The sequence below is a fragment of the Gambusia affinis genome, linkage group LG08 (assembly GCF_019740435.1).
Source record: "Gambusia affinis linkage group LG08, SWU_Gaff_1.0, whole genome shotgun sequence".
In the NCBI taxonomy this organism is placed as follows: Eukaryota; Metazoa; Chordata; class Actinopteri; order Cyprinodontiformes; family Poeciliidae; genus Gambusia; species Gambusia affinis.
Window position 1 is genome coordinate 27,189,078 of NC_057875.1, and position 25,469 is coordinate 27,214,546.

Genomic DNA, 25,469 nt, shown 5'->3' on the forward strand with positions numbered 1-25,469 from the left:
CTACTGCGCTGACAGCACACTGAGAAAACCTTGTCTTACTGTGAGCTCTAGCTTGCCTCAACAAGGAAGGAGATGGGAAAACATCTTGGTCAAATTATAACCATCTAAAACAAACAGCGTTTCCTTCCAAAAGTTCCAAAAAACACTTGTGGCCTGCAAACAAAGCTCATGCCAAACACATCAAGCTACAGGCGGGTCTTCGGTGAGAAAATCGCTTTGACTTCTTGTCGCTGGCTTTGCCGGTATCGACCCAACATCCTGTTACTCATATTGCGATATTAAAAACACCCCTAAATGCTCACACTGGCCCAGGATGTTCTCTTAAGAGGATAAAGCCAATTCAGCAACTTCTGTTGTCACAACATCTATTATCTGATCAAGACGTACCCCTCCGTCAGAACGCCCGTCCATCATTGAGAGACAAATAAGAGTTGCGGAGGCGTTGCCGCGCGAAGCCCGACATCTCCGATGCGGAGGATGATGGTCCTCATCTCGTTTTTCACCGCCACTCTGAAGTTGAGGTGCCATTGAGCTGAACGAGGCTCTCCAGACCGCCGGCCTAACGGCCCTCTACGCATAATCTGATAAATGTGAGGCGCAGGCCTTCACATGGCATTAGTCCACTGCTTTGTCAGAGAGAGGGATGTTTTTATCTTAATCTTCTGCTCACATCAGTATCGAGAATTTTGCTGCGAGACCTCACTTCCCATGTTTCATAATGAGGATTAGTGCCGAGAGAATACCAAGCTGCCATTGTTGTCCAGATGTCCTGGAGCCGATCGTGGCTGTGACAGCGGGCAGCTGGGATTCTGAGTGGAGGTGATGTTTTTCTTTCATCTTGTCTCTCTCTCTGACATAACATGCTCGAGGAGCTGATTCCCGTGGAAAATACCTCTGTCAGAGTCACAGTCAATATTTAATGTCTTCCTGAATAACCCGCACAACGGAGCCAAACGTCTCATCTAACACATCCTTTCAGCGGTTAAACGGCAAAAGCATGCAGTCTCTATTTGCATGCTTCTGTAAATAGAGACTGCAAAAGCATGTCAAAGAAAATAATTATAATAATAATAATAAAAAAAAAACAACCTAGCGACTCTAGATCACTTAGTTTGTGTAGAAATTGAGTTAGCAGCCAAGAAAATTCACTTTGGTCCTAATGCTGTCTGCATTAGGTGCACTTATAGGAGCCACATTAGCACAATCAGCAGCTAGATGATAGAACAGAGACCTGAGGCATGTCAGGGGCAACCTAAAACAAGACTGGTCATCTTATCTTATCATATCCTTGGAAGGTAAATAAAGAACCTTTCAAAAGTCAGAGAATGATAGACTTAAGTCAGAATTAGCAAAATTCATTTTGATAAGGCCTGACTGAAAAAAAAAAACCCTTCTTGTTTCATCTATTCACTGAATGCATCAAAACTAATCTTTAAAGGCATCAACAAACACCAGGTGCTATTGATGCCCTTCTATGAGCTCGACAAAAATCAAGTAAAGTAAACCGTCTTGTTGACAGGAAAGTTGGTCAAACTGTTAGTTGTGTGTCGGTCCTGATATAGAAAAAAATGTTGAGCTATGGTATCAGTGGCAACGTCCCCGATCCATAAGGGACAATCTATTCAGTCTAACTCTATATGGTGTGAGCTCTAAGCCACATCATGCTTTATTTTTCATCTTACATTGTCTCTAGAATTCCTAATTTCACTTTTTGAACAATTTGAATGAAGATTTGTTGCAGTTTATTCTTTACATAGTCAACTTATTGTCTTTGTCAGTTTCGGTTTCTTTATTATTTATTTCACATTTGGCCGTCCTACTCTGAATTGCATTGACTGAACCAATGAGTTGTTTTCACATGTGGTGTTGCTTTCACATGTTTCACCGAGCTTGTGAGGCTGTCGGTGTGTTTAAGCGCGCTGCAATTCAGTGCATTTACATCTGCGTTTAAGAAAAGAAACTATTGAAGTCGATTCAGTTCTGTTTCTCTGCATCGGCTCGGTATCGGCCGATACTAAACCTCAGATATTGGTACCGGTGTTGGAAGTGGAAAAGTTGGGTCAGTGCATCCCTAGATTATTAGATCAAATAATGTGATTAATGAATCATCGCTGCGATGCATGAGCTCTATCAACGGAGCGCATGCAACCCTGAGAGATGTGCTAATGTGCTGGATTTTTTTCACTCTACCTGTTTCTTCTGGTGATAAAATTGCACATGCTACTCTGTTGAATGCATCACTAGGTGATGCCGGAGCATACTTTACTAGTCATTTAATACCAGTATGAAAGGGTAATTGGAGGAATGCATTATCTGTAATAATATGACACAAATATTTACTACCTAATCAGTTTGACTGAATCAAAAAAGGGTACAAAATTAAGTCTAAGCTTAGATACCAATCCCATCTTTTCTGGCAGTTTTCTTGCTCTCCACACTACTGATTAACAGCCACCTTGCAGTCAATGGACTTTCACGACACAGTGAACAAGCTGTGAAGCGAGGGGGAAACACTGAAACTGAAGCTGATCAGATGAAAATGAGATAATATGACCATTGTGGCTGCCATGGAAGATGTCAACAGACCTAAAATATATCATTTACCAAAAAACATGGACTAATAAAGAAATTAAAAAGTGTGCGCAGGGTTCAAACTCAACACGGAGAGAGTTATCGCCTGCTCTCCTCCGCTGAGGAACAACACATGCATGAGTCGATATGATGAAAAATACAAACCAAAAAAAACAACAACCAAAAAACGTGCTGCAAAATTTATTACCACCACATGAACACAACAAGGCTGGCTGAGATCAATCAATTCACTATGGCAACAGCGCACAAGCTGTCACACATGACTCCAGCTAATGATACATCGCTTAGAGGTATGGCTCATTTAATCCAACGTCAAAACAATTTGCTGTGTTGCGTTTGTGGCTCAGCGTAAACTGTACTGGAAAACAGGAACGAGACGACATTTCATCATGAGCCCTTTTTTGGGAGGAGTTTGGGGGGTGGAGAGTAGCTAGGAGATTGACTGCTGTGTGCTGAACAATTGATTCCGAGGATCAGTATGTCCCAAACATGTCCTTTTAGTTTAATAATGTCCGTGTGTTGGAGATCTGGTGTAGATTAGCGATTTGTGTGCTGCTAAGCAAACAGGAAAAGAAAAAAAAATCTTTCAGGAGCTTGGAAGTTTAGTGGAGCTCACAAAACCTGCCTCGTCTGGAAATAACGCTTTTAAACACCTTTTGAAGAAATAGCTTTTACAGCACAGGTACTGTAAATAGGTAAATAGGTACTGCAGCTAGCAGTTCCCTGCAGTGCCTTGCAGTATTGAAAGCTCTCACTGCAGTTTGTCCCCATTCTTTTGTTGCAGATAGTTTGGAGAGAATCTGTGAACAGCAGTTCTTTTTTTTTTTTCTTTTAACTCTTGCCACATACTTAATTGGATTCAGAACTGGACCTTCTAACACATGATTTTATCAAAAATGGTTCTATTGTCTGTGCATGCAGAGATGTTATCTTGCAGGAAGTTGAGGCTCCGCCCATTCTCAGGTCTTCAGATGATCCTATCTTTAGCGTCTTTTACTAGATTTTCCTTGGTGGCAGAGGAAAAGCGAGTCAGCACCATTCTCCCAGCACATGTTCAAGGTGGTGTGAATGTTTGCATTTTGATTGAAGCCCAAAAAGTTTCATTTTGGTTTCATCTGACAACAAGACCCTATGGCAAAGTATTTCTTTTAAAGCTGCAGTATGTAACTTTTAGAGGAAAAAATAAATTGTTTTCTATTTGTTGAAACTTCCTAACTGCAGATAAATGGTATTCATGTAACAGTACGTTGTTTCTCCATCATTAGCACATTTAGCAGCGAATACATGAGGATGACTGACAGCGCTAAGACCCGCCTACTTGCTCTGATTGGTTGCAGCTGGTCTGGAGCGGTGCATTTTTTCAGACACTAATAGACGCACTGGGATGATGTCGATCTTTTCACGGATTGTCTGCCTCATTCAAAAATATGTAAGAAAGATTTTTTTTATTTTTATGAATGTAATCTGCAGCATTAACAATGACTTTCTTTGAGTCATATTTTCATAAGGACTATATTTGTAGAGTGCAGAGCATAAATAAAAGCTCATTTTCAAATGTAAGACATGTGGCATAAATTCTTTAATTCAGCCATTTCAAAGGCAGTGGTACATAAACACACAGAGTCACAGTTATGAGTTATTGAATGTGCAATGAGGAACTTTAGCTCCTGCTGATTAAATCAATGTACGAAAGAAAACACCTTTATAGAATACTTGTCAAATCGGACATTTTCTAATGTATCCTTGGTATGTAACCTCTCTCTATGCCGTCTCCAAGCATGTTCAGAAAACAAGAAGCTTTTTTTTTTTGTTTTACTGCTCGAAAATTCAAAGCACATGTTGCTGAGAAGAATGGAACAAAAAAAAAAAGACCTCTCAAGTGTCTGATGAAACTGAGCCTCCATCCATTCTTGGTTTTATGATGGAAACACAACTAAGAAAACAAAGTGGAAAGGAAAATCCCAATGTGTTCCATGTAACCAGCGTACATGTATTTATTTATTTTTTATTTGTTACCTTTTCCAGCCTCATTCAGAACTATGCTCTGCTATTTTTTTCTTATTTAAAGATATCCGAGCAGGTTTACAGGTTGACATACTGAAGAACAATATATCTTGTATCTGAGATTTCCCCAGTGAGATAGAACTTTAGTTCCTTCTTTATCTTATGTTATTTTTTTTTTCTGTTACAGAGAAGCCATTTTTCATATACAGTGTGTGACACAAATCTGGATTCACAATCTAGCCTTTGTGTAAGGCCGTCCATAATTTCACTGAAATAAATGACTGCATGTTCGATGTACATGTTGACTTGAACTACGGACGGCGTGACTGCGATGCTATTGTCCCGCTGGCTTCCAGCAGGAAATCTCATCTCAAGGCTGAGAAAAAAAACATGACAGCGGGAGGCTTGTGATGAACTTTTTGATGATAGCGTGCTCTCTGCCTTGTTTTCCTTGGAACGGAAACGTGTCTCTGTGTTTTATGGTCCTCTTACAGTCCCTTTATATAGGCGCAATACTTTCTGTGTCAACAAACAGGGGGACAGGACCGATCTGGTTAATGTGCAACTAAACTGCCGCAGTGGGAATTTGTCTTGGCCAACAAGGAAGAGAGAGTTGTGAAACTCGTCATCAGATTCCCCCCTTGCACAGATCGCCTGCCAAGATTTCACCTTGACATGTTCTCACCTGACGGCTCAGCTGAAATCCTTTCTTGTCTTTTCAAGAGATCCTTAAGATTTCCCCTTTGGACACCGAGGTATTTTCCCTTTGGGGAGCAAAATAGCAACTGAAAACCGTTGACACCATCGGATTCATCCTGAGACTCACACAGATGGTTTATGATCACAATTTGCAGATGGTTTTGTAATATTGTAGTTGAAACCCAATTTCTGTTATGGGTTCATGTTGATTTGTTTTGGGCATGGAATTATAGTTTTCTGTGTTTAACCTTTTTCTAAAGCTAATAAATTAAACGCAGCTATTTTTTATTTATGTGTTACAGTTTACTCCATGTTACACATGTACTTGTGTCACCAAAATATAGTGGAGGCAAAGAATCTACATCCTGACTCAAGCATTCATTCAACAGCTTGCTGCTAAATAAAACCCACAAGCAGAGCAGAATACACAGAATGAAAAAATAAACTTAAATTCCTTTAGTGAGAAAGATCGGGGTGAACTGCTTTGGTTTGTGGTTTATGCTACTTTTAACAAGTTGAGATATGGTGAACTAGTCTTACTTTCCATTTCAAATGTGTGAAAAACTTCTTTGACATTCCGCTGTCAAAAAAAAAAAAAAAATATTGTTGTGTTTCCAATAAATAAGAAGCGCAATTAAGAAAAAGTTTCTCTGCTGTTGAAAGATGTTTGGAAGTGATGCTCATTCATAAATCCAGAAACTAATTGCAATTGACAGGCACTGAAACCACAGACAGCAGGTTTAATTAGCTATGCTGTCTGTCAGGCTTAAAGCAATGTAAACCTGACAAATAGAAACCATGCGTATTATTTCGGAAAAGTTTCCTGAGCCCCACAAATCAGTAGCCTGTTTTTTTATTTTATTTTATTTTTTTTGCATGGCTCTTTACCCAGGGTGCAACTACAAATTAAAGCTACAGTATGCATCTTCTTTACATATTTGACAAAACTGTCACAGATAATCTGCGAAAAGTGGAGGGACCTGAGTGGATGAGCAGGTGCATGCCAGAGTGATTGACAGCGCTAAGACCCGCCTCCTGGATTTAATTGGTTGTTTCTAAATAGGAGGAGGCAGAGGACTTCATCCCCCCCCCCTCAGGTTATCTGTCTCACACCATACTGTAACGACATAGTCTCACCAAGTATATAAAAAGAATATTTTTCATATAAAAGTTACATGCTGTAGCTTTAAATAACTATTTCTCTGCTTTTTAAGGAATCTGAAAGGCATTCAGTCAAACCTGTTCAAATATAAAATACCTGGACAATTCAAATTTATTTTGAGGTGTTCCACACTAAACAGTTTCAGATTCATTGCTATTTTTTTTATTTCATTTATAAAAGCACCGAAGTCATATCATACCATAACTTTTCACATCAAGACAACTTTAGACTGAGACAAGCGTAGATGATTACACACAGCATCCAGACTTTGAATAGGCAGAAGAAGCAACTGCCTAAGACTCATTTAAAAGCAGAAATGACTTTCCTGCAACAGCTAACAAATTCGGACCTGTGGCTCCAGTGGCCTTTTGCCTCTCCAGCCTCGAAGGCAAAACTGATCATGACGGGAATTGCAGCCTCCGGCAGCCTGCTCAGAGTCAGACGTACGCTCGTACGCAGGATGAGTCCTAGCTTGTAAAAATGTCTTAGCAGTCCTTCATGCCTCACACACACCGGGCTTCTGGTAATCACATCACTTAAGGGAGCTTGTCAGGTTCACAGAGCTGATATGCCTGAAAGAATCCCTGAACAAATACATATGGACTACCACAGTACGCACTCCGTCTTGTTTGAATAAGATTATTCAGCGTTTGAAAAGCAAGGAGATAAATCATGCATTCCTTTCCGCAGCTATCATCAGCATCACTCTGTAACGCGCAGTCCCACAGTCTAAATCCCCCCAAAGCTTCCCTACTAATTCATAAAACGATGTTTGAAGTAGATAGATTTTGGCTTTGATGGAGATGTTAGCATCTGTTTTGCAGGCATCAGATTTTCTTTAGTCTTTATGTCCAGATTCCAAATTGTATTCTCTAGACACGGCTTTGGAACTCTCTTCTTTATCAGGATGTCTCAAAAAGGATAAGGCCGCTGGTTTCACGAATGCCTCCTTTTGCACAACGCAATAAGAGTTTTACATTTCTAATTTGATCCGTGCAATAAAAAAAGTTGAAATATCAATCGTTTCACAAATCCAAATTGTGTTTACAATTTGCATCAGTTTTGACTCAGTTCAGATATTTGCATATATTTTTGCACCAAAAAAAAGGAAAGCAGTGAAAAAATATTCATGTTTTTTTTTTTTTTTTCAAATGGAATAAAGATTTTCCAAAGCTGTAGTTGCTCAGTTTAAAGTAATCCAGTTTAGACTTCATCAGGCTGATGTTTTAGATTTAACCTGAAGTAACAGTAACAACATTTATTAAGACATAGTGAAATGACCCAACCATGATGTATAACAATATTACTTTCTAACTGCGCTAACGCCAGCTTTGTTCGACCATATAATTGTTCAATTTAACATTTTGAACGTAAATTAGCTTAATGGAAACTTGTTTTCTGCTGAAAAGCTGTCACACCATGTTGAGGTATTGTTTTGACCATATTGAAATAGTTATAATTAGAAAAATTGCAAAGGAAACAGTTTATGAGCCACGTGAGCAACAACCAGCTGTTACTGGCTCAAACTACAGAGAATTAGACTACAGGAAGTAGTTGAAGGATGAGGACGCAGCATGATTTTTTAATGACTTTAAACGCATTTTTTATTTAATGGAAACGCCCCAATTGCACATTTTGCTCTCACTCGTAATGGAAAGCAGTGCACTCCTGGTTGACTAGACGTACTAATAAGTAACAGAGAACTTGTTCGAGGAGGAACTGTCAGATATTTATTTTTTCTTTCTTTTGACCACCCATGCCACCTACTAACACAGTGGTGCCCTGGGCTAAAGGCCAAGCCTTGTATAAAAATCTGTAACTGGTTTAAACTCGATGTCCTGTGAAGACAGATGTTGGAGCTAACCTGAAGAGTCTTATATCCCCAACTGGAAACAATCAATACAGGATAAAAAAAAACAAAAACAACACTTCAGTGTTTTCTGCACTTTGCGTCAGTGTGTCTTTTGTTCCTTGACAAGATGAGGAAACAAATCACTACTTCTGTTAGTAATGACTGAGTCTGCATTCGCCTTTAGCACGGCAACAGTTGTTATTCATTAATCAAAAACAATCTCAAACCATTTGAGTCTATTAAACATTAGAAAACAGCTTAAAGAGCCCTCAGCTATTCCAAAGTTCCCACAGTGACTTGTAGATCAACAGCCCCAACCCAGACATATTTCACTTGCTGTGACAGAAAACAGAGCGAAGCCAGAACATCTTGTCTGAGAAACTACATTCTGCAAGTGTTCCAAAGTGATTATGTTTTTAAATTGTTTAAGTTAAATCATTATAGGCCCTGAGAAAATAATGGCAACGACTTCAAAATTGTCTCCCAGACCTTCTATCAACCTCCCACTCTCACTCTAACAATAGATCTGTCATCTGGGGTCTGGTGCTACGCAGAATCTCCATAAGTGCCCTGATTTCGGCACTAATCTTTCCATCCACAAAGACCATAAAGAACTGTGCCTATTGTTAAGACGGTAACTCAAATCTAGTAATGATAAGTTCCCAATATTATTAAACAAGTAATCTACACCTTTACATGAGTGAGCATTCCTGCTTACAAACTTTAACATGTAGCCCTACACCAAACTTCCTTGGTTACTTTGAAAACCTCGTCCCACATGTGAAAGGAAAACACCCATCAGGTCATCTGATACACTTTAGTACATGAGTTCAAGAGGCGATCACGCTGGTTTTACATTTCAGACAGGAGAGATGCCAACAAAGCATCATACCACGAAGATATCGCTGGCAAACAGCATACATGACTGACTTTCTCCTTATACCTGTTTATTATTGTCATCAAAGACAATGGGCTTTCTCTTCCCCAACATCTGGAAAAAAAAGTTACCATCTTTATATTTCATTATTTAATTTTTCTCATTTTCTGTTTTTTTTTTTTTTGTTTTTTTTTGGCCCAAAATTATGAGACACATTGGAAAGGAAGTTGAAACAGCCAGATACTGGATGAGGCAGGAGAATGAAAAAGATTCAGTCAATCAAACGTCTGCAGGACTTTTTATACACTGAAGTGTAACTCAAAATCCTTTACAGCGTTGCTCCTCTCTTTACAGTAATGGAGTCGAAACAAGCATGATACTTGTAGTAACAGCTTCCTGGAGCTACATAGCTGATCAATGATCAAATGATCAGCCAATGCTGGTAAGAGACTGGTGTCGGCAGATGAGAGAGACGACCAATGAGATCTTATGGCAACTCAGGTCAGCAGGAGCACCCCATTGGATTAATTTTTTGCATTGACAGGTCATTAGCATGGCATTGATGTGTTAAGATTTGTAAGCAGCCTGTCATCTCCAGTCAATTTGCTGGACACTCTTCTACAGTCCTAGTAGAAGGTCAATGATCCGGCTTGGCAATGTCCAGTTTCGCAATAACTATGCGAGGCATATTTCAGTTACCGGTACCAAGATGTACCAAGGTTTTCAAAACGTAGAATTCCATAAACACTAACATTTCCAATCTTCCAAAGGTTTGGAGTTCTTTTAATGAGATGCCTGACAACATGTCAGAGTACAGTTGTATGTGCGACAGAGTAATGCCTGAGCCTTACCCTTCACTCTACTCTGTTGTCCACTCGACTACATCGTCGCTGATTTTATCATCTGTACCCTTCGCCCTACGATGTGTTGGTGCTCTCTGTGGACCGTCACATGGACTGATTTTTCGACCTGTGTACACGACGATTCCCTCATTCAGAGGGTGGCGCCAATCACAAAACAGATACTAAAAGTCATGGGTCAGACCATGAGCAGGAGAATAACAACAACAACAAAGCTTTATTTTGAAGGAATTCAGTGAAGAGCTTAATTTCGAATCAATTAGGACGATATAACTGCATCAATAATCGCATGAGAAATCCCTTGACCCTTTCTTGTTGTCTCTTTTCTTCTTCTTCTTCTCAGAATAACCAGAGAACAAATCATCCCATTGTCGCCCTCTAACAGGCTGCGGCGTCAGCTGAATGTCACTGATTGAAGTGTGATCGTTCACCAGAGCTGAAAATAACAGGGAGCTCTTCTTATCCATGAGGTCCAAGTGGCTTGGCTTTTTTGATTTGCCCCTCCCACACCTCAACGCACTGCGGTTAACTGACCGGAGGAAGCCTCAAATACTTTTGTCTCTTGAACATGGTTGCAGATATTTATGGTTGAAATAAACGAAAGGAGCACCAGCCATCATTCCTGTTGAGGTAATGCTGTTTTCAGACTGAAGTTGGCGAACTGTGAGTGCTATGTCAATTAACCAGCTGGCTGCAGGCTCTTTGTTGACCTCCAGGATTTTGATTTTATTTATTTTATTTTATTTTTTTGCTTTTTATAGCGTTAAACAAAATAGGTGAAATATTGTACTCTAAATGTACTTCATATTTAGTGCATTGTATTTTTGGTCAACATCTTTGCTTAATTCTACTTATTATATAAACATAGATTATATAACCAAACATTTGCTCCAACTGTAATGACTGCTGCTGTTCTGTTTTGAATAAAATTATTATTTTAGACTTTTAGACTTGTACATTTTTGCATAAACACCTTAAAACCATTTGTGTTCAAGGTTATCATAGCTTGAGTATTTCACACAGAGCCATGGGAGTTGCAGATATGTATGCAGGCGTCTCTGGTTGTTTCGCTGCCTGAAATCAAAAGGTCTCAATGTAAAAGTCTCCTCAAAATCAAACTGTTGCTTTTCCAACATAATAAAACTAGCCTTAAGGAAAACCAAAGTACGGTTTTGATTCCAGCAGTAGGACATATGACACTCGATCGAGTGGCAGAGATGGATCTAATTAACCGCAGGGCGAAAAAACACACAAAACAAAACAAAAAACATGAGGATTATGTTTTAGCTGGTTTAGAGACAGAAATATCTGAGAAATTAGCACTCCTCCCAAGCATGACCTCTTTTATTGTTGCTTCACAACAAGAGAACAATAGTAATTGCCAGTGTGCCGGGGTCATTTATTGGCTCCAGACTGGGCTCCAGGACCATCAATCATCTCTGATGTTCACTGAGATAATTAACCAGGAATGGGGAAGGAAAGAGAAAGCGACTCGGCTGGGACACGCTTAAAGTCATGGGGATCCAGTTGAAGGGACTGGACTTTTAAACCCACGGCACCGAGACCCTCTGGCTCCAGTTGTGCCGTTTTGTGCTGTTATGCTAATCTGATTAGCGACGTAGCAAATTCGCTCACATATGATTAGCAGTAGGTGCGACTCGAGCACATTATTGCTGCATTTGCTGCAGTGCCCAGCCGTCTGTGTGCTTCCTGAAACATGTGACTGCATAGATCCAGTGACGCAGCGCTCCATGTTTCTCCTTCTCTTCCCTTCTTGGCCCTTTTGATCTGCAAGCAAGCATGTACATTTCCCACTGTGCAGAATAAGAGTTATGTTTTCTTAAAAGATTCTGATGTGAAGAGTTTTTTTTTTTTTTTTTTTTCTTAGCAGGCCAGGGGCCGCAACAATAAAGAAGAGGTAAACTGAACCCCGGATTGCGTGAGCAGCAGAGTTTGATGATTTACAGTTTTTTAGAGTCTGGCCATTTGTGCTTTTGAATCACTGCTTACTAGAAGTCTAATAAGCAGATATTAGCTCGCTCATAAGTCAGGATATCTGCTAGTGCAGAGCTTGCGGTCAGCTGCTTTACACGTCTGCTGCACGTACTCTCAGAGCGCTTTAGGAAGAGTGATAACTTTAGTTTTCAACAGCTGAATTTGGTTTTCTGTTAAGGAGGAAAAACGTGAACCACTCTTTCTAACCAGACACATGTTGGAGAAGTATCGAGTCATTTTCAGAACCTGGTTTTGTCTTTCGCCAAACTGAAGCCGTTTTGAAGCTCCTTAAAGCCCAGGCAGTCCCTCCAGGGTTTTGCAATTGTTTCCTGATTTCTTCGCAACCAAAGTCACAGAGTTTGTGGCCCTACATTAGCAATATCTGCAAGGGATTTTACAATGTTTTTTCTCCCAATAACCCATACCAAAAATACCATAAAGCAAAGTGTGCAAAAAGAATGCTCCTCCACTCTAATGGAGAACAGAACGATACAGATTTGCGTATAACATTAAACCTTTTCTTACTCGTCACATCGATCACAAACTGAGTCAGCAGTCTAGTAAAAGTAAGAGCAACTGTCACCTGCAGACAGGAGTAGCACCACTCCTGTCATAAAAGTAATCTTTGTTTTTGACGCCTTTTATGAAAATATTTGCTGCAGTCTCACAATTACCCAGTAAAACACACAGAAAGGAATCCAGATGCCCAGATAGAACTTGCTTGTGGAAACATCCCAAGTCAGAATACAACCTAAATGAAGATTTTCTTCATTATTATTATCATTACCATTCTCTATAAGACACATTTCAATAACAGTTGTTTGGACCACAGTTTTAAATTAAAAAACAAAATGATTTGGTTGAATTTGACGCTGAAACAAAGTAGTTAAAGTTGTTGGAATGTAGCCATGATTGAACAATACATATGCATGCTTAAGTTGAAATTTAGTCATTCTAATGGCTGATATTGAAAACCATCAAAATACATTTTTATTGTGCTTAACTGTCAGTCTGCTGCTAAAATAAAAACTGTTTCGAGAAATATTGTCTGTATGTAAACTCACTCTGCCAATCCAATTTCTACCACCTATAAGCGACATAGCCTGAGCAAACATTTGGTCCACAAAAAACATTTTTAATGAATCAGAATATAAGTGTAAGTTTTTAACCCATCCCTATTGTCTGGTAGGTAATGTTATCCAGACACCTACAATTGACTGATTTCATATGTAAACCCGTTTTGTTATGATCTATGCAAAAGCTGGTGTCCCTGTCAAAAACACAGATAATTGTAACATGAGTCAAAAGGCGTGCCATAACTGAAACTGAAGATGCACATCCATAATAGAAAAATATACATACACATTTCAGATTATATTTATACGGTGTTCTTTGAAAGGATTCAAACAGAAAGACCCTTTGTTTTATGCCACAATGTGTTTTTTTTTCTGATGAAGAAAATGATATTTACTTTTCAACAGCAACAACTTAGACATTTTGACTCAATCAAGACTAATACAGTGAATTTAATCAATTCTGTTAAGATTTATGGTGACAAAAATGTATATAGAAAATGTTAATATTTTAGTTAAGTGACACTGGCCCTAATGTCAAACAAATATGGGGCAGAATCATCCAATTTACAGATGGATGATCTGTAAATTGATCTATAGATCAATAGTTTTATTGGGCAGAAATGACAAAGAACAAAACAACGTCAGTTCTAAAACTAATTCACATGAGACAAATTCAAGGAGCCATGGAGCCACTTTAGTAAAATCAAGCCACATGGTGTTAATGTGGACATAAAAAAAAAAACAACACTGAACAAAAAGAAAAAAAGCAATACAATAAAAGCTCCTTAAACACATAACGCAGTGATAAGTTAAGGATAGTTACTGTTATGGTTTCCTTTTGTGACATATTATTCTTCTCAGCATCAGACCGACGTTATCTAAACCCCACATCTGAACATAAGTCAGTTGATCTGATGACAGAACATTAGCAGGAGGACAGTAAAGGTGGCCTGGATTCACCCAAACAGGATGTTTGGAGTTTTCCGTTGCCCTGCGTGGGAGCGGAGCGCCGCCGGTTACAGGCCAGGACTGAGCGTTCGATGAGGATGTACGATTTTATTTATTTGTTTCCGCAATGTGGTTGGCGAGGAGCTGTAGAACATGTACTGATGGGGGAACGAAGACGGACATAAAGTCTCAGCACGCTGAGGGCTGAAACTGAAGGTTGTGCCCACTGTAAGTGCATTTACCGGATCATTTAAAGCTCTGAACCGAGTGATTAATATTTCATTCTGGTTCACAAATTCAGGTGTCCCATGTAAACAGAGGGACATCATTTTCCCTAGACTTTCCAAATCCTGAAACTTCAGTAGATAATTTGAATATGTGTCAAGTCTGTTTTGATAAGCAAGAATACAGCTCTTTTAACAAAAACAAATCTAAAAAAGGGAAACAAATATGTCAGACACTACAGAAGCAGTGTTCCATGCATGCTTTATTAATTCGATTTTCTCCTTAGAAATCCAAACAGTGAAAGTAATTCGATATCATTTTTAATAGAAAATATTAAATCAAGACACAGGACGGTTTTCTTTTTTCAGAAAAAATAAAAGTGGATGAGGAGAAATGTAAGTCTGGCCACAAGAGAATCTATATGCATCTTTATTCAAACTTGGTTTTAAGACTTTTTACTATTTTAAAATTGTAGCATTTATAGGCGCCATTTTATTTATCTCTCATTCACACCATACCTCCACCCCCATCAACATAATTATTATCATGAGATAGATTTATTTTATTTATTTATTTATCTATTTCTTTTAATCCGGCCATCCGTCTGAAAATCTTTGCTTGCGGCTCCGGGCCCCACAGATGTGATATGTCTTCGGAAGCCGTTTACAACCCAAAAAGATTTTATTTAATTTTTTTAATCCCAGTGTGGCGGCAGGCGTCAGCACCTAGCGCTCCCTACTGGTGCCAAATGTTCTGTGAAGGTGTGAAGGTCTACGTGGTCCCGTCCCAGGCACCTGCGGCAACGCCGGTCAAAAGCACATAAATATCACGACTTAGATTTGGACTTAGATTACCATCCACAGACCTGAGAACAGAAGGAGTCCGGGCATCATTTCATGAAAAACTTGACATATATAAGCTCCATCTTCTAGTCAGTGTGTACACTAAGGTTGATTGAGATTGACTGATTGTTTCTTCTGTCGGGTCGTGGGCCGCGGCCGTTTATGGGCGCATAAATCCCGGATGAGCGGTGATGCGTCCGCACTCACACAGATAATGCCTGACCCGCCACGCAAATCATAAAGTGAGAGCTTGAACGTAACACCGGCAGCAGCAGCAGCGATGCCTTCACAACACTTTCCTTTATCCCTTTCTGCATTCACACGTACTCTGTCTGCAGCAACGAGCTCTACGTCCTTTAAAATAGGCTTTAAAAAAAAAAAGAAAAGAAAAAAAAATCTGGTTAAGGGAATCAGTGCGCAGCGGACGTTCGAAAGTCTGATTTTAGTTGACTTCCAGTGGGAACTTTTAAACTGCATTACTCCAGTAATGTTGAGATCGTCACGAGGCGCTGACGGTCGAAAATTTAAGCAATTTCTTCTATAGATCTAAAACGTGAAAATAGATACAAATTAAATGAAACCGGGCGATTTATCTTCTTCGCCTGCACTTGAAAAAAGGGATCATATTTATTATTTTTCTTAAAATGCCTTTGACATAATAATAATAATAATAATAATAATAATAATAATAATAATAATAATAATAATAATAATAATAATAATAATAATAATAATAATAAATGCAAAGCTTGTGCATGTTTGAGTCCAGCCACAAACATGAAGGTGTCACGGCTTCTGTCGCCTGTCAACCCGTGTCTCCTCCAACCCTCCCGGGGTAACAGAAGCGGGTTGAGGCGCCGCTGCGCACCAACCCCGGGAGGAGAGAAAAGACGCATATCAGTTTCAGGTCTTCGCGTCTCTGTGTTTTTAACGTAGGGAGCGGGATAAGTGTAGAATCAATTTGCACTGAAAACACACACACACACACTTACACACGCACGCCCACACAGATATCACACAACACGCCTCAACAACGTATTATGTTTCAGACGTGTGAATTCAGGAGCAGAACTCTTGGGAAGGGTGGCGACCCGGGGCGCAAATAGTTCTTAGAAGTTACCGACTGCCGCAAAGAAACTGACAGCGATCATTCCGGTCTACAAGTGAAACGGGAAAAGTGTTTAGTCTGCAATCTTAGAAGAAAAACCAGGTAAATAAACGAGGTTTGCCACTTTGCCTCAACATGACAGCCCAGTAGCCTAATAAGACTTCTGTTAAAGTCAACCAAGGCGGTTTGAACCCTTCCTCGGCTTTATCCCGTCCACTCAGTGAGCCAGTCAGCTCACTCTGATTGAAATGAACTGTTTCAGAATCCGGTGAGGGAAAGAAAAAGTGTTCAATGGAGAACGGCATTCTTGCAAGCGGATCGTATCCCGTTTATATTCGCCACAACTTAAATTGCTTATTTCCTCCATGCAGCTTCTTGCAACCCTACACACTCCCCTCATATATATATATCTAAATATTTAAAAAATAAAAAAATACAAATCAACTTACTTTTGACTTCTTCATATGGAACGGCAAGAGGTAAATCCAGTGTGCGCGAAAGCCTATTTTATTTTACTTCTACGATGAGGAAAGGGGTTTTCATCATCCTTTGTGCACATATCCAATGCCTAAGTCAGAGGTATCCAAACAGAGGAGGAAAAAAAAAGCCCCGAGGAAAGTGACCACGACGAAATAATAATAATAATAAAAAATCTAATTCAATCTTTGCACCCCGTCTGCTCGTGTAATGTGAAGTACGCACAGCCCGCTCGTTCTAGGCTACAACATAGATCTAGATACTGAGAGGAGTAGCGCGCAACACCACAGAAGAGGGAGGGAGTTAAGCCTTTATGATGCGTAAAATCAAGAGCCGCCCTATGACGGGCCGCCTTCACTTCTCCCGGCTGCCAGTGTAAACAGATGGCAGACGGAGAAACAGGGCTGCCGATGTCAAAGGCAGTGTCACAGGTGTGAATATATAACGATGCTATAAAGTCATCGCGAACTGGAGGTCGGACAAGCCAGATGGCCGCGATTAGCCTGAATGGTGCGGAATGAGTGATTCCGAGTATTAATGAGTCAAACTGTGTGTCACAGTGTTTCATACAATCACAATCCAAAGCATCAGAAACTTCATGTGACTCAAATAGCCAACTGTGAGCCTCCCATGCCGGTAATAATTAACTGTAAGTTCAAAGAGTTTTCCCACAATTACAAGGTACAGCTCATTATGTGAAGCTCATTTGTGCACTTCAAAGTTTTATTTCTACAGAACCTCGAGGTATTGAGAAGGCAGCATTGAGTCTCTAGGAGAAGAACATTTTTGGGCTGATAAAAATATCAATGTCAAATTTTTTTCTAAAGCACTTTTAAAGTCAGGTTTAAAAATTGCATCAAATAACCTGATGAAAAGACAAAGAGAAAAAAAATAATACATTATATATATGTATATATATGATAAGAGTGATAATAATAAGTAGATACAATAAAAATAAAAACATCACAACAAAAGATTTACAGTAATAAAAATGACAGTGGTTTAAAATTCAAACTGGCAGCACAACCATGAGGAAAAGTGCTGACCTGACAGTTGTCCAGGGGACAGTCACTGACAACTTCTACAGGCAGATTAAGTCACAAGTGGCCATTACTAAGGAAGCGGTCTGTTTAGAAGAGTGCTGTCCCCGAATCAAGATTTTTAATACGCTCATATTAGAGAAGAGTTGAGAGGAAGGAAAACATGTTCCACAGAAAGGCGCACAAGAAACAATAGTTATGCTTCCTTCATGAAACTGTGTGGAAAAAAACACAATTTTTTCCACCATAAAAACAATTATGGTGTTTTTATTCAATAATAAGTGCAATTAAAATCACACATGTATTAGTTTATTTATGCAATAAGTCATTAAAAAAATATTACGTGACTCATGTGAGACAACAAGCATGTTTGCATTGCAGTTTTCTGAAATAAACCAAGTTTGAGATCCCGGCGCCAAAACCTTTTAGTTTTGTCACGTCTGTACGTCACACACACGTTCCTGGACATGAGCTGTAACTGTCACATTCTTCACTCCTGAACCAGAGATTTCAAAAAACATCTTGAGCTGAGGAGGGCTAAGAAAAGAACTCAATGTCGTCTGCTCAGATTGGAGCACATTTTGCGTTTCATTGGGAAATCAAAATACCAGAGTATGGAAGAATCGTGAAGAGGCACAGAATCCGAGTTGTTCGCGGTTCAGCATGAAGTTTCCACAGTCGGTGAAGCATCAGGCTTTATCTACACAAGACTGTTCTTCTTCTAGTCTTAGTGTCTGAAAACTGACGATACTTTTGGATGTTGATTGAGGAAAAGTTCTACATTTAGATGGCACTGTGTGATTATTTAGATGGGATTGCCAAGATGCATTCAACTTGCTGTAGTTGTCATGCCATGGCACTAGATGGTGCTGTGATTTATGCACGTCGTCGAAACACACATGACGACATCTGACCATTTAGGTGTCCTAGCAGCAAAGTTGCTGGCAAAATTGAAGTTTGTCTGAAGCTACACTTACTTTCTTTTACTATGTAGCGGTTGCTAACAGATATTTGTTTTGTACTGCAGTACATATGGCCAGTCCCAGCTTTTACTGGAACTGGCCAGTGAAGACTGGTCTGTGTGCACATACTCACCTAAATCTTTGGAAAAGTGGTGCAAAAGTTCAAGGGTAAATTCATTGAACGTCACATTAATAAGCTGATAGTTTTGCTTTTCCAACATAAGAAAATACGTGTCAGGTATTCATTGACTGAAGTCCAAAGACCTCAGTGAAGACCTTTGGAGATTTTCAGATTCACATAAATTGGGAATATCTAATCCTTCCAAACAACTGCGTATTCCAAGATCATGAGCTGAAACCTTTACATGTCAGTGCAACTTATCTGGACGGTCAACCACTTTGCCAAGGTCTAGAAGCAGACCCAAACTGTCACTTTCAGAAGAACACACCCCGAAATGTGTCTTGGACTAGATCATGCTGGCTGACATTTTTATTCCGTAATGGTCTTCCCAAAGTCTCGGCCTTGTCTTTACTGACAATCTTTGGACAGTCCCGTTGTAACAAATCAATTTAAAGGAACTCTACCAGTTTTGCCAAGCACAGTGGCCAAACATCCAGCCAGAATTATGCCAGAAGCTCATTAACGGCTACAAATAGTTTATTCAACTTCAGAGATTTTGACTCATGTATGAGGGAAGCAGCAAATCATGGTCTAGCTTCAGGGTGTCAATGTAAATCGGTTGGATCTTCCTTCATTGGCACAAACACAGTCTATGATTATGTTCAGTTTGCTTCACTGTTCATAGTAACAGTGATTCCAGCACCTTTCAGTTCACAACAAGCAGGATGCTCAGTACTTTGTAGCTTTTCCAGAACATTTGAACCAGTTTAATTTAATTCTTGTTCCGAGACACTCTTCAACGTGCAATGGGAAGCCTCTTGAAGCAAATAGTTCCTATAGCTGTCAAAAGAACTACTGCACCTGTGAACAGGTGTCTTGGCTCACACCTGAAGGTCAAGCTGCTCCAGTTATCTCAGGTTTGAAGGGTGACTTCTCCAGATGACATGTTTTAACTCCTACAGACTTTCAGTTAGATTTTGATCTGGGCTCACAGAAGACCAAAAAAACATATTCCAATGTTTTGTTCTTCGACATTGTTGGGTAAGTGGGTAGTCACTTTATTCCTATCACGGTTATAAATCAATTTTTATTTTATTTATTTATTCATTTATTTATTTATTTAGCTGTATCAAGTTTTGTTTGCCTTTCCAGAGTAAATTATCTTGCAGTTAAAGGATCCACTCTTTGTATTGTTTTACAACTTTCAGCTTTTCTATGTTAACAAAAACAGGCAAGTCTATAAAAACTCCATAACAATAAAATACATTCATCTGGAGGGAAGGGACAGTTTCAGACTCTCACACAACATGTCTGGGTATTTAAAATAATAATTGTTTATTAGCTACAATACATTATCTATGCATTAGATAGTTTAGATTTTTGTACAGACTCTACCAAAAAAATAAAAAATAAAAAATGCTGTAGCTTTCAGTTGCTTGTCCTATAATGTTATCCCTTCTTGTGGTTGTATTTTTTTTTACAGTGTAGCACTGTAAAAATTAGCAGGCGATGCTCTGTTCACTCTGCCACTTCTACAGCCAATTAACAAAACCGCAGAGGGTTGATGTCCTTCTAGTAACCAACTTACTCCTATTGAAACTATTTGTGGGATCGACACTGATGGAGCCAAGTGAATCCAAGGGTTACAATGGAAACTCTTCTACTACCAATAATAACAATAACAAGCATTAAAAAGGTTGGACACAGACGGCCAATCTGGACGAAGCCTTTACTGTGTAATCAATAATGTCAAATGTTGTAAATACCTTTCCCCGTCTGTTTTTGCCTGAAATAATGACAATCTGCTCTCAGGTTTGACCTTCTGCTGCAGGATTGACTTAATTTGTTTTCATTGTTCGGGTAAAAGCCATTCCGTGTCATCTCAAACAAAAGTCCAGTTGCAAAACATATTTTTGCTCCAGCTAAATTGAAATGCCTGAAGAGATTTATTCAGAACCGGGAGGAATTTATAATGAATAACCGAGCATATCCAGCAAACATCTCTCCCTGTGTGCATGTTAGGAACTCATCAGAGGGATTAGTCTGTTGCATTAAGTCGAGGTGCTACTGATGATTTTATAGTCTTTCAAATACCAGTGGTTTATAGTATTAACCTCCTTACAGATTTATGCTGTTTTTGCTGGGGGTTTTTTTCCCCACACAGATGATACAGACAATGTAAACATGTCCAAATATGAAAAGGGAAAAAAAAAAGTTCTTAAAGGGTTATTTCATCAATTAAGGTGAAAAAACCCATCTTATCCAATCCAGTCTTGTATAAAAATGTAATACCCTATAAAATCATCTATATGGAGTCTTTGAAAGACGAAGTAAGCAAGATCTTAAATAAGTAAAGACAAATCCAACAGGTATTCGGTTAACACTTTATTTGACAGGCGGCACAGTGGCGCAGTTGGTAGAGCTGCAGCAAGAAGGTCCTGGGTTCGATTCCCGGCCGGGGGTCTTTCTGCATGGAGTTTGCATGTTCTCCCTGTGCATGGTGGGTTCTCTCCAGGTTCTCCGGCTTCCTCCCACAGTCCAAAAACATGACTGTCAGGTTAACTGGTGTCTCTAAATTCTCCCTAGGTGTGAGTGTGTGTGTGAATGGTTGTGTGTCTTGTATGTCTCTGTGTTGCCCTGCGACAGACTGGCGACCTATCCAGGGTGACCCCGCCTCTCACCCGGAACGTAGCTGGAGAGGAACCAGCAACCCTCCTGACCCCATTAGGGACAAGGGTGTTAGAAAATGGATGAATGGATTGACTTTATTTGATGGTGTTCGCGTAAGACAGACATGTTTATGGCAGTGCTATAAACATGACATAACAGCTGTTATGAAGATGAAGTTTTCATGAATGTTTATGACTGTTGTCATAAAGTGTGACACTTTTAATACAAAGTTGACAATTTTAATGGACTTTAAATGAAATTCTGCATTAAAAGTGTCATTATTTACCAAATGAAACATTCATGACAACTCCTTCATCGTCATGATGGGTGTAATGTCATGTATATGATAGTGTCATGTCAGTCTTATGCAAATAAAATGTTGCCAGACTTCGTTTCCAGTTACCATGTAATTGCTCAATTTGACAATTTGACAATAATGCGTGCAAAACTCTGCTAATGTTGAAAAGACACATTTTTGCATTTGTGGTCTTTCTAAGAAATAAGAAAAGCAATTGAAATCACAGGTGTGTATGTTTTTTCACGTGATAAGTCATTAATAACCATGCCACGCCTTCACCGGACAAGTACTTCCTGTCGTCGTCTTCTTCTTCATGGTTTGCACCAGTGGAAACATCCAGCTGTGATGCAAAAAATAAAAAATAAAAAAATTCCATTGCAGTTTTGCAAAATAAACCAATTTTGATATGTACATCATCAAACATTTTTTGTAATTTAATAAAAAAACAGTTCCAAACTGCCAATTCTCTGTTAAGCAATTTTCTAAACGTCAAATTGCTCAGTCATAAGGTGAATGGAAACACAGCTAATGTTTGGCCAACATTCTGTTGGCCAAACAGCACAAAACATGATCCAAATCACATCAGTGAGTCCACCCATGAGGAGCATCAATAAGTCAATCAATAAAGGTTGGAATGGTTTTGAAGTCAAAGTCAGTTCTTAAGTTCAATTAGAAAGCTTTGAAGCATGTGGCTGAATTAAAACCTTTATGTCCAGTACGGGGGGCTAAAATGTTGCTAAAAGGTAACAGACAAATTGGTAACTGTTGGAAAAGCCTGAAGGCAGTTATGCCTGCCACTAGTATTAGTCAGGGGGTAATTACTTTTTCACAAATGGTCAGGTTGACTTGCAAATCTTTATCCCTCAATGAAGAAAATCGTGTTTACCAGCAAAAAAAAAAAAAAAAAGCAGTTTTTTTTTCTGATTATCTATATTTGATATTGTGAGAATTTGATTATCTGAAACAGTTTGTGTAAAATAAGCGCAATATGTAAATGACAAATACTTTTTCAGAGCATGACGGACTTTTTTTTTTTTTTATCGGTTTTGCTGCAGGGAGGAAATCGGATTAGCACTTACTTGTTTCCTGAATGAGTACTGTCTTAATTGTGAAACAAAGCTCCTTCGCCTACTGCTCACGTACAGCGGCTGTCTGGGCGACATAATTTCATTATGTGCTTGTTCTACAAATCTCTCTGTGCAACGCTGCGGCCTCTTGGATCAATGTAGCCCAGATTTTGCAAGTTGCTGGATTTCCTGTACTTACGCTGCGAGTTTCCTGTGGAATGTCTGGAAAATCAGGAGACTGTTTCAATTAACTCCAGTTATGTGGCCAAGCAGATAAACACAATGGATATATAATGTACACACACATCTATCTATCTATCTATCTATCTATCTATCTATCTATCTATCTATCTATCTATCTATCTATCTATCTATCTATCTATCTATCTATCTATCTATCTATCTATCTATCTATCTATCTATCTATCTATCTATCTATCTATCTATCTATCTATCTATCTATCTATCTATCTATCTATCTATCTATCTATCTATCTATCTACCTACCTACCTACCTACCTACCTACCTACCTACCTACCTACCTACCTACCTACCTATCTATCTATCTTGGTCTGATATCTTAGTCTGTGTATGTTTTTGAATGATTGTGAAGCAGGAGGCCTTTCTTGACCCAAGGAGGCCTTTCTTGGGTCGTCCTTAAAATAACGAGGTCTGACAGGTCAAGGCACATTCTGGCCTTCCTTAACCGCAAGCTTCAGATGAAATTAGACGCTAGGAGAAATCTTATTTCTGTTATTTTCACTGTAGAATGTTCCTCAACGTTAACATTCACTGTATTTTTCTTGGGATTGAACAGCTGGTTATGACCCAACAGGTTTCTCTGAGGGACTGTTTTAGGTAGAAACATCAGACGGAAAAAAACCCAACAACTTTAATGACTACTTAACGAGACTAAAGGGGAAGTAAAGCACTGGCAACGTTTGAAAGCCAACACTATTTTAACCCTGAAACAGACAGGCAGTCAAATCGTTTTAGCTTTAGCTCTCTTCTTATATGTGCCAGCATTAGCCTGCAGGCACCATGTATTCAGCAGAAATGTTCATGGCCAGTTTAGACGGCCGGCCAGCTCTGGCAATGAGTCCAAACTTCTTCCGATGACCCATGATGGAAGCCGCTGAGCTCACTGGGTCTTTGAAGCAGCAGAAACGTTTCTGGCACTTTCCCCAGATTTGTTCCTCAAGACAATCCCGTCTCAGAGATTTACAGACAATTCCTTTGATTTCATTCGTGGTGTTTGACCTCTGACCTGCACTGTCAATTGTGGGTTTTGTTTAAAACCCACACAAAGTCCACCACTCTGAGATGTGTGAACAATGAAAAAGGTGGGCAAAGAGTTCTTCTTCTGTAAGGGAGCGGTTGTCACTATAAACAGAGAACACAGTTAATCAAAATAGCAGAGGACATCGACGTGTGAAGATGTCTAAGCAGATAGAATGACTGACAAGAACGCTAAAAGAAACTAGAGAAAATAATAGCAAAGAAACATCAATAAATGTCTGACTTGTAATGTCCAGCTGCACAAGCATTTTTTTTACAGCTAAAGGGAGATATTTGGTCAAAACAAGTTTCATTTAAACTTTAGAACAATCCAAATGAATCTTTTAACGTGACAAACTGAAGTTTTTGTAACGAGCTTTACAACCCCCCTGTGAGAAAACAACTCCCTGCGACACATAAGAATGTTTTGTTTTCTTTTCACTGGCAAACGCACCTTGTGATATGCATAGTGTAAAACAACACCAGAAAACCTACCAGGGAGAGAATGAAATATCTTACGTCTGAGATACTTTCTTTAAAAGCAAGTGTCATGGTTGCTAACATACAAAGATTGTATGTTTAAAAGCAATCTTTAACTGAAACCAGTTTGGTTCATTTTATCCCCCTGCATTTCATATCCAAATACCAGAACAAAAACAAATCAACTACCTGGCAATTTACACACGAAAGCGAGCAGAAGGAAGTGGTTTTTGAACTCACGTTAACTCTGTAAGGTGCAGCTTTGAGGAACGGAGGATACTCAGAGTTTTGGACGTCTGAATATTCCCAGCCGTCTGAGATGTATATTTCTTGTTCTATTCACCTCAGATCCAACCAGGCAGAATATATATTATTAATTAAAAAGGAGACATATCTGAAGTACAAAAATGACTCTTACTTATTTTAAGAAAATCATTTATTTCCTTTTTTGGCATGGTGTCTCCTTGATTTACTCGGAGAGGAAATGCCATCCAGTGACCACACAGCTGGTAAACTCTCCTTAGGTTTGTCACACATCTGTGCACAGATGTTTCACATAAAAAACCCAACAGTTATGGGGCGTCCGGAAAGTATTCACAGAGCTTCACTCCTTCCCCATTTTGTTATGTTATTTGCCTTACTCCAAATTGTATTACATCTGTTTCTTTCCTCAAAACTCCACACACAAATACCACATTACCACAGGGTGGATTTTTGTTTTCAGCATTTTACAAAATGATGTATCCACAAATATAAATCACATTGACACAAATGTTGGCAGGCTTTGCTTAATACTTTATTTCCGTTTCCTCTGATCTTTCCTGAGATGTTTCTA

The 25,469-nt window shown here is 39.2% G+C and overlaps 1 protein-coding gene across 1 annotated transcript in view; it reads right to left on the reverse strand.

Annotated features, from left to right (window-relative positions):
• kitlga (kit ligand a) overlaps positions 1-16,978 on the reverse strand; it is a 40,868-nt gene extending 23,890 nt beyond the window's left edge. Inside the window, exon 1 of the mRNA XM_044124008.1 lies at positions 16,690-16,978. Within this exon, the coding sequence (XP_043979943.1) occupies positions 16,690-16,704 (15 nt within the window). The 5' untranslated portion in view covers positions 16,705-16,978. The remainder of the gene's footprint in view (positions 1-16,689) is intronic.
• Between the last annotated feature and the right edge of the window lie 8,491 nt (positions 16,979-25,469).